The sequence below is a fragment of the Vombatus ursinus genome, unplaced genomic scaffold (genome assembly GCF_900497805.2).
Source record: "Vombatus ursinus unplaced genomic scaffold, bare-nosed wombat genome assembly UNPS02014786.1, whole genome shotgun sequence".
Taxonomy (NCBI): Eukaryota; Metazoa; Chordata; class Mammalia; order Diprotodontia; family Vombatidae; genus Vombatus; species Vombatus ursinus.
The window spans coordinates 16,431,057-16,444,975 of NW_020954564.1; the positions used below are offsets into that span (position 1 = coordinate 16,431,057).

General features: G+C 44.0%; 1 protein-coding gene across 5 annotated transcripts in view; it reads left to right on the plus strand.

The window, feature by feature from the left end:
- Positions 1-3,973: 3,973 nt before the first annotated feature.
- The window catches only part of LOC114046895 (multivesicular body subunit 12B), a 327,435-nt gene continuing 317,489 nt past the window's right edge, over positions 3,974-13,919 (plus strand). For all 5 annotated transcript variants that reach the window (XM_027867509.1, XM_027867508.1, XM_027867506.1 and 2 more), the window contains exon 1: positions 3,974-4,049. In XM_027867509.1, coding sequence (XP_027723310.1) covers positions 3,981-4,049 — 69 coding nt within the window. In that variant the 5' untranslated portion in view covers positions 3,974-3,980. The remainder of the gene's footprint in view (positions 4,050-13,919) is intronic.

Sequence of the window (13,919 nt, forward strand, 5' to 3'; positions counted from 1 at the left end):
ATATTAAAAACAGTTCCGTGGCCTTGGCAAAATTACAAAGGCACATTAAAAAAATAAACAAACAAAAAAAACCAAAAAAAAAAAACCCCACAGTGACTTGAAAAACAAAATTCTCAGATCCTAAAAGGGAAAATATGAACTGAAACAATTCCCTCAAATATTGGCTTATGTAAGCCAAGGGGAAAATGAAAACTGTTGTGAAGTGGCTCAGAAGGTGAGCTCTCACATGCAATATTGCTCCCAAAGATACATTATTTGTAAAATTGTTATATTAGGAGTAAAACTGATCTGAAAATAAGATTTAAAAACCAGTCAGATATTATCTGTTTGCCATCATTTTAATACAAGATTTTTTTAACAGTGTAGGGCCATCTAGCCAGATCACAATGCCTTCATGCTGAAGTGCTGGTATTCATTCAACATTTGAGTGCCTTGCCATGTGCTAGAAACTGTGGTAAGCACTGGGGATAAAAATATTTAAAAACCTGAAACAGTTCCTGCTCTAAAGGAGCTTTCTCATGGCCAGGAAAGGAGGGAAGAAGATAAGGGACAAATAAACAGATAAATGAGACCAAAATATGCAAAAAGTAAATACAGTGTAATTTCCAAGGAGGTAGGGAGGGCATTGGCAACTGTGGAGAAAGGAAGGCTGGAATTTATTGTGACCAGAAGAGGGGACAGTATTACTTGGTGGCCACCCTTCTGGTGATAACATTTCTGAGTTTGGTTAGGTTGGTGCTTGAGACTAGGAACTTTCATTTTTGTCTCTGTATCTCCAGTGCCTAGCACAGTGCCTGGTTTGTAGTGGGAATGTAATACATGCTTGTTGGTTGTGCCATCTGTCTTTAAAGCCTCTCAGCAATCCTTGATGGTAGGTACTTGCTTTAAGCAGCAAGGTTATTCTCATTTTACAGAACCTCAGGGTGATTAAGTGACTTGCTGTGGTCACATAGCTAAATTTGCATTGAAGAATTAAGACCCCAAAAGGGGAAGTGGTCGCCTATCAGAGCCAGGGTTTGAATTCAGGTCTCTTGACTTTGTAACCAATGAGTGCTTTTCTCATTACACCATGCTCTTGTCCCGATTTAAGTACAAAGTATGATTAGAGGCTGCACTAGGCAATGGAAAAGAAAACAAATAATCTAAATTACTGCACTAGCATCCCAACTGGTCTCCGTCCAGGCTCCTCTCTCCAATCCACCAGGCTCAGGCTGCCAGAGCTATCTTCCTAAAGCACAGGCATGAGTATGTTGTTTTCAAAAACCTTAAGTGTTTACCCTTTGCCAACAGCAATGGTTCTCAAGGTCTTTTAGTTGCAGCCTGCTATACTGGAAAGAGCACTGGATTGAGGTTTTTTGTTTTGTTTTGTTTTTTTTAATCCTAGATTCAAATTCTAACTCTGCCATTTCATAGCTTTGTGAAGATTGGTTGAAGGAATGGAGGATGTTGAACTTACAGAAAAGACTTCACTGTGATCAACTTAATTTATTCTTCTTGATTCTAGAGGACAGAAGTAGGAACAGTTGGGTGAAATTTGCAAATCGGTAAATTTAGGCTTGATTTAAGGAAAAAACTTCCTAAAAATTAGAGCTATCCAAAAATGAAATGAGCTCCCTGGGAGAAGCAGTGGGTTAGGCCTTTCTTTAAGGTCTTTAAGAAAAGGCTTCTCAGGGATGTTGCTGACACTATTATTCTTCAGATAGGGATTGGGTTAGTTGGCCATGGAAGTCCCTCCCAACTCTGAAAAAAAAAATTCAGTGGCATAATCAGACTTTCATCATCTACCTCACAGGGCTGTTGTGAGCAAAGCACTTTTCAAAACCTTAACAGACTGGAGAAATAATGTTGGTGATTCATAGCCTTAAGAAGTTTAAGTTACTGCTCCTATGGGGGAGAGAGAAGGAAGGTTCCTTTTAACTGCTCACAATTAATGGTGAACAATAATGTCTTGGCCATAGTATAATGAAGGGATGAACTGTGGTGCTTACGGCTTCTTGTTTTCTATGGTACTTTTTTGTTGTTTCTAAAAACAGGTATTTTGAGCTTTTACCGAAAGAGACTGCTTTAGAAAGGAAACTACATTTCCTTTTGCAGATACATTGAACATGTTTCTTTATGTTCACAGGCATATTGGGCACATTTATTAATCCAATGGCTTCTATAGCCACAGCACTGTCAGTATAACCTGGCTTCACAGAATAAAATCACCTCAAAAATTCTGATTTGGGAAGGGCCATACCTAATGACATTCTTACTGGTGGCTCACTGAAGATAGATTTAATCCAATCTCATCCTATGTTACAGCTTGAAAGTACCTTACAACAAAATAATGTTAAAATACACACTGGAAAGGACTTCAGGAATTATCTAATCCAACCCCCCCCCCTTTTTTTAACAGATGTGGAATTAAATCTCAGGGATGTAAAGTATCTTGTCCACATATACTAAGTAGCAGAGTTAGAGCTTGAACCCAATTATTTGACAGTTTAATTCAATAATCATTTAACGACCTACTATATGTAAGGCAATTTCTAGTTTCTGGAGATAAAAAGACAAAATGAAAAAAATCCCTTTTCCTACTGGGGCATCTCTCCCTCTCTCACCCAGAAATAAAAGCTATTTGAAGGAAGGGAGAGATAACTAGTAAGATCAGGAAAGTCTCTCTTGTTTGTTTTTGCATCACATTTCTTTACACCCTGATCTTGACTCGAATCCAGCATCTTTTCCATTACACCATACTTCCTAAAGGAGAGAATATTTTCAAGAATAAGAATGTACATAATCAATCAAGAGAGTCATTAACATTCAGCTGTGAGGGCAAAGAAAGTACATTTAGAAAATGAAGGGATCGGTGAGTTTGGGCCCCACAAGGCGGTGTGGGAGAGGTTGGTGGGGCACAGTGAGCCCAGCCCTCCCTCCTGGCCTCCCCACTGGCCTTTCATGGGCCACTTCACTCTTACTTGTCTAAGTGAACAAACGAAAGTTTGTGGGATTGATCTCCCAGCTCCTCACCATGGGTTTGCTTTAAGTGCATTCTTGAATACACACAATTGTGTGAATTCACACACATACACACACACACACGCACGCACCGCATTCCCTGCGGCTGTGCCAATTCTGCCTGGTACCCCCTTTTCTTGGGAACGGTCCCAATGTTTCCAAAGAGTCTGGAGTGGATGACAATGTGACCCCACTTCCTCTCCTGCAGTTGGCTCTCCTCGTAGCCCGGTTAACTCCTGGATTGCCCACAGCGGGAGTCCCCCTCGGATCCTCGGCCCGGCCCGCTCTCTCTCTGCACCGAGGAAGGCCTGAAGGTGGGTATTGATGCTTAAGGCACAGGCTCAAGTGCAAGTGGAATGTGGCCCTGGGGCCACGTGCCCTCGGCGGGCAGCGGGGGGTGGAGGAGCTGGGGGCCCCCCGAGGCCTCCGGGCTGCGCTCCCTCCTCCACGCAGCCCGTCTGTCCTGCCCGGGGCCGAGGCCGGGCCGGCTCCCCGGTTGGCCCCAGTCTCGATTTCTTGCACCCCAGGGGAAGCACGGGAGCCTCGCGCAGCCCGGACCGGCCTCAGGCCTCGCCGCCTCCCTGACCCCAGCCCCGGCCTCCCCCGTGTCACCGCCCCCGCTCCGGTCCCTCCCGGGGCTGGGCGGGATCGCGGGCGGACGGAGGCCGCCGCCGGCCTGGCCTCGGCCGTCGCTGCCGCCCGGCGGCGGCAGCGCGGGGGCGGCGGGGCGGGCTCCGGAGGCAGGGGGCTCCCGCTCCCCGCCTCGGTCCCTCCTCCCGCGCGCTCGAGCCCCGGCGCCGGCGCCTCCCCCGGAGCATGTGTCAGAGCCGGGGCGGCCGGGAGCCCGCCGAGCCTCCGCCGCCGCCTCCGCCGGGGCCCGGCCCCCGCGCCGCTGCTCCTCCTCCTGCGGCCGCCGCCGCCGCTGAGCCCCGCGGTGAGCAGGCTCCGCCGCCCCGGCCCGGCCCGGCCCCGCCCGGGCGATGAGAAGCTGCTTCTGCGTGAGACGGAGCCGAGACTCGCCGCCGCCGCCGCCGCCTCAGCGGGGAACAGTTAAGTGCGGGCCCGGGGCGCGCGGGTTCCGAGGCCCAGCCGGCAGGCAGGGAGGCGGGGAGGGCCTGGCCGCAGGAGCGGCGGCGGCGGCGGCGGGGGCCTGCGGACAGGGCTCCTGGCGAGGCCTGGCCCGGGGGAGGCGCTTCGTAGCCCGCACTGCCCGGCTCCCGGGGCCGGGGGATGGCACCCCCCGCCCCGGGCTAGGGCCCGCCTGACCCCGGCGGGGAGCCGCGTGCCCCCCCCTTCCAGGCCAGGCCTCCTCATGCCTGTTGGGGCGGGGGTGGGGTGGGGGTGGAGGGGACGTGGTTAATGCCAAGGTGCCCCACAGAACCGTGCTGGGATGCATATCAGGGGGTGGGGGCTGGAGCTGGGGCCGAAAGGACTGCAGCTGAGCTTGGTGTCAGGGATCTGAGAAGACGGGGCGGACTCCAGGCCGTGCACGGGGGAGCCAGGGTCCAAGGAGAGACTGGGCATGCCTTGGGGTTGGTGTTTTTGAGAGGAACATCTGTACAGCGGTCATTTAGTCTGCCCCTGGATGACAGACACACGTGCCTTCTTAGAACAATAACCTTTTTTTTCTCATTAAAGTACAAAACCGCTTCCCTCCTCCACCCTTGAATTTTGCATTTCATTTAGAATAGAGTAAAAGGCTAAGAGCATATATAATGGCCATCTCCCCATAATTCGAGGTTCCGTTCAGATGATTTCTGCCATATAGGCAAGACTGCAGGACAGCTCCCTCTCCGGGGCCTTTGTCTCTGGTGGTTTCTTCTAAAGATAATCTTGCTATATGTTTCTAGACAGCTGGCTGGATCTCATCTCATTTTAACTGTGCTAGAAAATCTTATCAGCAGCACCAGAAACCCGTTAGAAATGTTAAGAGATAAGCTCTGTAGAAATCTACAGTAACTGAAAAACTCAATGTGCTTGGAACGTTAGTTAAAGTATTCTAGTGACATCTTCTCTGAGGGTAACCGGAAATCATGGAGTGTATTTCTTGGTGTTTTGCCAAGCCCCAAATTACTTCACTTTTTATTTCACTTTTCTTCTGTGCAGGGATATCCTCTTTAGCTCTCATGAACTCCAAGATATCCTCTCTAACAATGCTCATTTTGCATCTATCATCTAGCTTTTATTCTTTCTTTCCAACAGTAGTAATTTATTAAATACTGGGTCACTGGGTGGTGCAGTGGATAGAGCACTGGACCTAGAGTCAAGACCTAAATTCAAATGTAGCCTCACATACTAATCGTTTTAGCCTGGACAAGTCATGGAACCCCTATCTGCCTCAGTTTCCTCATCTGTAAATTGAGGTTAATAACAGCACTTATTCTTGTGAGAATAAAATGAGACAATATTTCTACAGTGTTTTGCAAACCCTAAGATATAAAAATGTGAGCTATTATTATTACTGTGTGCAGAAGCACATAGTGTTCAGTGCTAAAAGGAATTGAAAGACAGAAAATGATCCAGGGAAAATCCAGTCCAGTGGAGGGTTTACATCAACCATCATTTAATGGACACCCGCTATGCACTAGACGTCATGCTTGGCAATGGGGATACAAATGCAAAAGTCAGAGAATCCCTGACCTCAAGGATCTTGCTCTCTCTTATACATGAACAAATATAGAATGGGATGATTAACATCTGAGATTTTAAACTCCTTGACAACAGGGACTTGGGGTGTTTTTTCCATTTTATCCCCAGTTCTAGTCTGAGGACTTGACTTTGAAAGGTGATACCTCCAGTGGTATTGAGTGGAAAGATTACTGCATTTGAAGTCAGAAGATCTGAGTTGAAATTCCAGCTCTGCTGGTTATCACCTGTGGGATGATGAACGAGTAGCTTTATGTCTCTGGTCTTAATATTCCTCAACTGAAAATTGAGTGAGTTAGACTAGATAGTTTCTAACATCCTTTCCGTCTCTAAAACCCATGATCCTAAACTATTCAAGATTTGTGAAAGGAAAGAATTTTCAAGAGGAGCAGGGAGGAGGGAGAGAGTTGGGAAGGCTTTGTGGAGGAGGTGGTATTTGTATAGGGCATTGAAGGATGAGTAGGATTTCAACCAGTAGAAGGAGAACATTCCAGGGATAGGGAATGATGTGTACTGAGACAACACTGTTGCTGCTTATCCCCTTGTCTCCAATTTTCTGCTTTTCAACCCGTCTCTTTATGCCACTATTAAAGCAATCTTAATTCAGAAGTCTGATCTTGTCACTTTCAAAAATCTTTCACTTTTCCATGACTAGGGGATAAACTATACACTTCTCTCCCTGGCATTCGAGGTGCTCCTCCCCTTTGGCTTCAAATTCCTTTCCAGCCTTATCTTACATAATTTGGCTGCATGCAGAGGGATTCAGGGAGGACTAGCACCTCCGGCGTACGGGCTTGTTGGCCCCTTTTCAAGACTGCTCATTCATATTTGGCGTCCATCTTTTCACCCAACTCTCACCTCAGGCTCCAAGAAGCTGCAGCATGTGCAGTGGCCATACCCCAGTAAAACCGTCTTGACAGACAGGCTAAACCAGATTGAGAGTAACTGATGGGCCTCATACCCATGGGTGAGTTAGGGAGATGTCTACCCCAAGCATGTGAGGACTTCCCCTGGTGGAATGGGCAGATGAGGGGTTTATTAATATATTTATGTTACTATAAATTATATAATATAATAATAAATTAGGGGTATACCAGTTTGTTCCAATGCCATTAAGGCAGCTGAAGCAGGTGCTGTGGAGCAAGTAGAGCTTGGTCAAGTATCAAAGAGACCAAGGTCATCCACTCTATTCTGTGCCATCATCAGTCTCCCTGACTTTTGTCTTACCCCTAGATTTTGATGACTCTGAAAGAGAGTGAGGCTGATGACTTTGTGCAACTCTGCCTTACTTAAATCCAGTTCACGAGCAAGTCAAGAATCACCTGAAGGACAACAGTATTCCAGCCAATCTGTACAATTTTCTGATCTTTTTCTCCCCCCTCTTATCTCTGTGCTTTTGTATAAAAATTGCATGTGTCCCTCACATCTGGAGCTGATGCCGTCCGCAGCTCCACTTTTCGAAATCCTCCACTTTAGAGACCCAGCTTAGGCGCCACCTCCTCTCTGGTGCCTTACTTGATTCAGAGGCGACATTTACCTCTCCTGCCTCTGACTTTGTATGTGATCATTTGATTCTCACTTGCTATATTGTGTTTTTAGCCTCTCTTGTATTTAACTTCCCCTTCCACTCTGCATTCCAGCCAAATTCCCCCATGTCGGACATGCCATCAATCCATCTCTGGTCTATGAGCTTTCAAAGATAAATTGTTCCCTCAGACCTGGGGTGTTCTCCCTTCTTGCCTTTACCTCTTGGAATTTCCATTGCCTTTAAGTGTAGAACCAGGTCTTTCTGGATTTATATTACAGAAATCACTTTGTATTTACTTTGTGTATATGTTATATTTACTTATCTAGGTATATAAATGTAAATTCCTTGATTGTAGAGACTATCATTTTTGTCTTTGCATCACCCTGCCTGGTACAGTGCCTGACATGTAATAGGCATTTAATAAATACTTGTTGCATTTAACAATTAAATTGAATTCATCTTGATATTCTCAATGTCTTCTGTATATAATGTCTCTAGAGTTGGGGAAATAAGCCAGATGATTTTGGTAGCAGTGTGAAGCATGGACTAGAGAGGGAAGACCAAATAATCTTAATGCAAGTAGTCTGGGCAAGAGAGGATCAGTGGCTTGAATTAGGATGGTAGCTGTGTGAATGGACAGAAGGGGACAGATGTGAGATTGGATCTTAATGGTTGATTAGAGGGATTGAAGGAAGGGTCAAGGACGACTTCAAGATTTTGAATCTAGATGACTGGAAGAATGGTGAATTTTTTTTTCAACAGAAAGGGAAATTTGGAGGAGGAGGTTTAGGTGTGAATTTGGGGTACAACACTTTCAGAAGGATATTTATAAACTAGAAGTTGTCTGGAGGACAGAAAACAGAGTGCTGAGAGGACCTAACACTGTCACAGAAAGGTCAATTTAGTTTAGAGAACAGCACACTTAGGGGTTCCTTTTAGTACTTAAAGGGTTGTGATGTAAAAGAGATTTCCTTTCTCCTTGGCTCCAAAGAACAGAAGAAAGAGCAATGGGTGGAAGCTGTAGAGTTGGCTGGTCATAACAAAAGACTTCCTAATAACTAGAGCTGACTCAAAGTAGAATAGCCTGCTTTGGAGGTGCCCTGCCATCCATCACTTATGCTCTTTCTATGTAGGCTGGTTGCCAATTTATAAGAGATGTCACAAAGATTACTGATTAGATAAGATGTTGTCCTCACTAGTAGCTTCTGTAACTTATCACCGATAGTTTACTATGGCTTTGTCTATGCTTTTTTACTCAAAGGACACTCTTAGACTTGAAGTATATGAATGGAACTCATAAATACTCTCTGGGGTTGAGGACCTAAATATTGGGGATCAGAAAAATTGGAGCAAAAGAGAGGGCATTAATTTGAAGAATATTTTAGGTAATAAGTTTTTTATATTTAATTTCATACTTAATATTTAAGAGGGGGAAAATACCATTAGCACTGGAATTTTTCTTACAGAACTGCTATTCACATTGTGTAAAATACAGGGTGCTTTGAAAGCCAGCTGAGGAAATGGGATTCATGAGGCTGTGTAAGTTTCTGCAGAAACTTTGCAGACAGTTTTAGCCACCTGAAATTGATACTTCAGGAACTAAACTATGGCTTCCTTCTTAAGGGGGGATGGGGGGGAAGCTAACCATGGAGCTGGAACTAAGCATGGGAAATTTTGCAGGTGCGATTATGATGATAAAGATAGTGAATGAGTGACTACGTGGAATGCAGGTGGTCAGAGTGGGTTGTATTTTATTTAAACGGCTATTATTGTGGCTGCAGTTCAGTGAGCAAACTCTCCTTTGCTTTTTGGTTGTTGACAGCCTCTGTGGTGAGAAGTATTTGCAGAAGATTTAGATCCAGAATCTTAGATGTCTGCTTAACTGGGATCAGTTGAAGGAAGTGGATATGTGTTTAACCTGGAGGAAAGAAAACTTAAAGAGGCGGTCCTTTTCTTTAAGTAGGATCATGGGATTTAAAATCAGAAGAGACCTTTAAGATCATCTAATTCACCCTTCCCATTTTATGGAGGGGGAAACAGATGCAGTGAAGGAAAGAGGTGAAGCTGATGGTCCTGTAGCTAGTAAGTGACCGAGTCTGGATTTGAACCTCCATCTCCTGAGTCCAAGTATAGGAAGGGCTGTCCTAGTGGAAGGAAGTTTGGACTTGATTTTCTTAACCTGAGCTAGATTAAAATGTAATTGAGAGACGTTGTTTAACAGCATAATTAAAAATATAACACAACATAGATGATGTTAATTTGTGTTTTTTTAAAGTCAATATGCTTATTATGCATATGTTTCTATTTGAGTTTGACACCAGTGGTGTAAAGGACAAAGCTAGAAGTAATGGATAGAAATTATGGAGGGGACAGATTTGGGCTTAATGTAAGAAAACATTTTCTCACAGTTAGAGCTGTTCCAAAGTGGAAAATCTGTTATGGGATGTGGCCAGGTGCTGGATGAGCATTTCTTGGAGACACTGTAGAGTAGCCTCAGAAACTTACTAGCTGTATGGTGTTGGGCAAGTCATTTAATTGCTCTCAGCTTCAGTTTTCACAACTGTAAAAGGGGGATAATAACAACACCTACCTCCCAGTGTTGTGAGGCTAAAATGAGATATTCTTAAAATGCATCGCAAACAATAAGCTTTAATTATTGGTTTATAATAACCTTTTTTGTGTGCTGAATCCCTTTGGCAATCTAGTGGGGCCAATGGACCCCCTTCTCTAAATAATGCTTTCATAAAATAAAGTTCATAAAATAAAATAATTGGGATTACAATAGAAACCAATTATATTGAAATTGAGTTATAAAAATATAAAACAAAAAAAAACAGATTTACAGACCCCAGCCTAAGAACTCTTGCTGCAGAGGGAATTTTTGGTCTGGTACAGGTTGGACTAGATGATCTCTGAGTCCCTTTCCAGTTCTGAGATCCTGGGATTCTCTTTGAGTTGAGTAAACTTTAGCTGTTAGACTAGGCTAACTTTCTGTTTGTTTGCCTTGACTGTGTTTGCTGCTTCTCTGAGAGTTAGAGGTAGTTGTGAAACAGCATTTCCTATGGGACCTGTTCCTCCTTTAGGCTGTATTATCTCAGGAGTTACTAAGGCCAAGATTTGCAGGCTCCACTGGTATCCCTTAGCTTCCAGGAAGCAGTATTTGCAACAGGAATTGCTCATCTCCTCTGGTCCATATACAGCAGGTTAAGCATCTGATCCTTTTCTCAGCTGTCTGAGAAACAGAGCCACTGCCAGGTGTCAGTGACATGGCATCCTTCGTTGGTGGCATTCACTGGGCATCTGTTTGGCTCACTCGACACACTTCTGCCTAGATGCTGAGATATGAGAAGCCAGTGGGCATTGAGCCCAGCACTTTACAGATGAACTCCACTTTTCAGACTTTTGTGAGGAACCTAGTTCCAATTTACAGCAAGGAATTAACACCACCTGATAAGTTCCCAAACATGTTCTTTTGTTCTCTCCTATTTGAACTGTCTCTAAAGGCCACTGCGGTAACATGTTTGTGGTTGCTGGAGCCCCACCCTTTATCTCTTACCTTATCTGAACTCTCCAGAGATTAATCTGGGAAATTTGTTTATAGTCCCTTTGACTTTCTCCCCTGATGCTTCACTGTAACACAGAAACAATCCTGGGCTCTCAAAGGCTCTGTGCCCTTGGAGGACACACTTTGTCAGGTACTGCCAAGATGGAAAGCTGGTGACAAGAGTATGTGTGTAAGTTATCCTAGGGCCTTGTCTGGCTAGATGTTAAGAAGCCCACCAGTTTTTTGGCCGCAGTATTTCCCGAAGACTGGCTTCTTAGTAGCCAGATCTTGTTTCTATAGAACTCTACAGCATCTCTGTCATCTGACTCCTTCTCCTACTCAAAGCCACTATCTCACTTGACACCTGCACTATTCCAGGGGCCTCCTGATTGGTCTCCCCTTTTCAAGTCTCTTCCCACTTTGATCTGTCCTCCACATAATCGCCAAAGTGATTTTCCTTGAGTGGAGATCTGGCTATCACACTCTCCTGTTAAGTAATTTCTAGGGCCTCCTATTGCCTCTAGGATAAAATCAAAGTTCTTTGTTTGGGCTTTTAAAGCCTTTAATGACTTGGCCTCAGCTGAGCTTGCCTAGAATACTGTACCTCCTTACTGCTACCATTTAGAAGCCCATGTTCTATTCGAAGCCTTTTCCAACTACCCCTCTCCAAATTATCTTGTATTTATTTTGAATATGCCTGTATATGTAAATATTGTTTCCCCTTGACTGATCCTCAAGTTCCTTGTGGAAAGGGATTTTTTTTTTGGTCTCTGTATCTCTTTCCCACCCCCCACCCCATGCCTAGCACAATACAAGGCACATGGTAGCTGTTTAATAAATGATTGTTGGTTGATTGAACCTAGGTCCTCTGATTTTAGATTTAACATTATTTCCACTGTACCACTATGCTTTGCTCATCTAACTAAGACTTCTCCCAGGTTGAATTCTTTGCCCCACAGACGTCTTTCTGGGCTGCAGAATGTCTGAACTCCACACTCACACATTATGTTCTGTTTCAGTGCAAAATGACAATCTGTTTCCTCTACCAGACTTTATTTTAAAAACCTGCCAGATAGACTTCTAACTCCTCTTTCATTCCAGTAATGACTGGTCCAGTCTATTTCACCCACACCTCTCAGACTCAGCCCCACAGGTTCCATTCTTCTCTTCAGTGGGACTTTTAAAGTTCGAAGGACATCTGTTTTTCCCTTCAGGTCAGAAAGAACAAGTCTTTGAAATCGGTTTCGTAATAAATTACCAACTTGCTCAGTAAACAACTCAGTTTCTTGCTCAGTAACCACATCAGAGAAAAAGGGACATGATTATCAGGGAAATATAGATAAGGGAGGATAATCTTAGAATTACAGACCATCAGAATTGGGAGGCTTCTTACCTATCATTTAACTCAGCATTTTTGTTTGATCTAGGAGGTTCTAGAGACCCAGAGAAAAGGGAAGTGGCTTGCCAAAGTCATACAGCATGTTAGTAGCAGAGTAGGTACCTCCACCTCCAGGTCTGCTGGAGTTCTCTCTAATGCCATAATGCCATGCTTCAGTACTAGACAAATACCCCCCTTTGCCCTTAGAAGTCTTTTTCTTTAGAATTCTCCTGAATTGAAAGTAGAGGTTTGCTTAAGGGAGTAAGAAGATTATCACCATCCTTACAGTGTTGTTGTTGATGTTAAAAGCTGAAGCAGAGTGACCTGCCACAGAGCAGAATATGCAAAAAACATTTTCCTTGCCCTTGAGGACTTTACATTTTAAAAAGGCCAGGCCCCAGGCTTGGAAAAGAAATTAAGTTGTTTTGTGAACAAATAAATATTTTAATAATTGAAATAATGAGCTCCAAGCTTGGTAATGCCTCTCTTCAAGCTACTACTACACCCTGCCATTAAATGCATCATCATTTTGGCACTAGTCATGATCAGGTTGTGTTGGATGATTGCTAAAGCTTTCCCGAGCTCCTGCTTTCTTTTCTTGTCACGCTAACATTCTGTGTTCTATTCAGGTTTGGATTCAGTCAAAGGGCAGCCCTTGAGGACCTAGAGGGCCACATGTGGCATTGAGGCTGAAGGTTCCTCACCCTTGGCTCTGTATTCTAAGATCCTTTTTAGTTCCGACATTTTTGTGTCTATAATGGATTATGGTTTGCCCAATATTGTTACTCAATTCTGCCAAAATCAACATTAGGCTCAAGGGTCTTGGGAACAGAGGTGGCAGTTCTGTAGGAACAACATTCTAAATGGGTGTGTAGCTCCATGGCATTAGAAGTGTTATGGACTGAGGCAAGGGATTGGTGACCTTCATATGGGTTGCACTTTTGTGGGAAGAGCTGCCCAAAATGTTTGTGGCCTTCTGTGATTTTTGTTTTAGATTTCATGGGCCTCTCTAAGGAGGCCATGTTAATCTGTGCCTGCTGTCTTGTTTGCTGGGGTCATTACAAATGCTCTTTCAAGGCTTCTTAAATTCATCTTCTCTTGGGGAAAATTCGTGACCAAAGTTCAGAACTTTTCATCGACAGACAGGTTTGAAAGGCCAGAGCAGCAATATTAGAGTTCCTGAGTCAATTTTAACTCATATTACAATGTCATGTCACATCACTATGATGCTTTGAGGTGTACATAGTGTTTTCCTCGAAGATGACATAGGGAGTGCAGATAGTGGTATCCCTGTTTTACAAAAAATTATATCCAAATAAAGAGGCAGCTAATTGGCTTAGTGTGTAGAGTTCAGGACTTGGAATCAGGAAGACCTAAGTTGAAATTCTGTCTTATATATTTAATAGCTGTGTGATCCTGGGCAAGTCATTTAACTGAAAGTGACTCAGTTTCTTCATCTGTAAATTGGGGATAATGATAGCATCTAAATTACAGGGATTTTGTGAGGATCAAATTAGTTAAAGTACCATATAAATGCTAGCTAGCTATTGTTAAACTGCACTTACCGGCCTTTTATGACACATGGTAGCATAGAAGTGATCTTGGGGTCATGAATGCTTTGTGAGCAGAGTACAAGTTCTTTTAGGTCTTAGTAAACTGGAAAGCTTGAGCCTCGAGTCACTTGCTACATGTTTGTTGGCAGTGAGAACCTAATGAGCTAAGTGTGGAGAAGGTCATCAGTAGAAGGATAGCTACTGGATGGTGATTTTTTTTTACATAACTCATAAATATAAAAAACTAAGGTGTAGAGGATGGTGATCTGT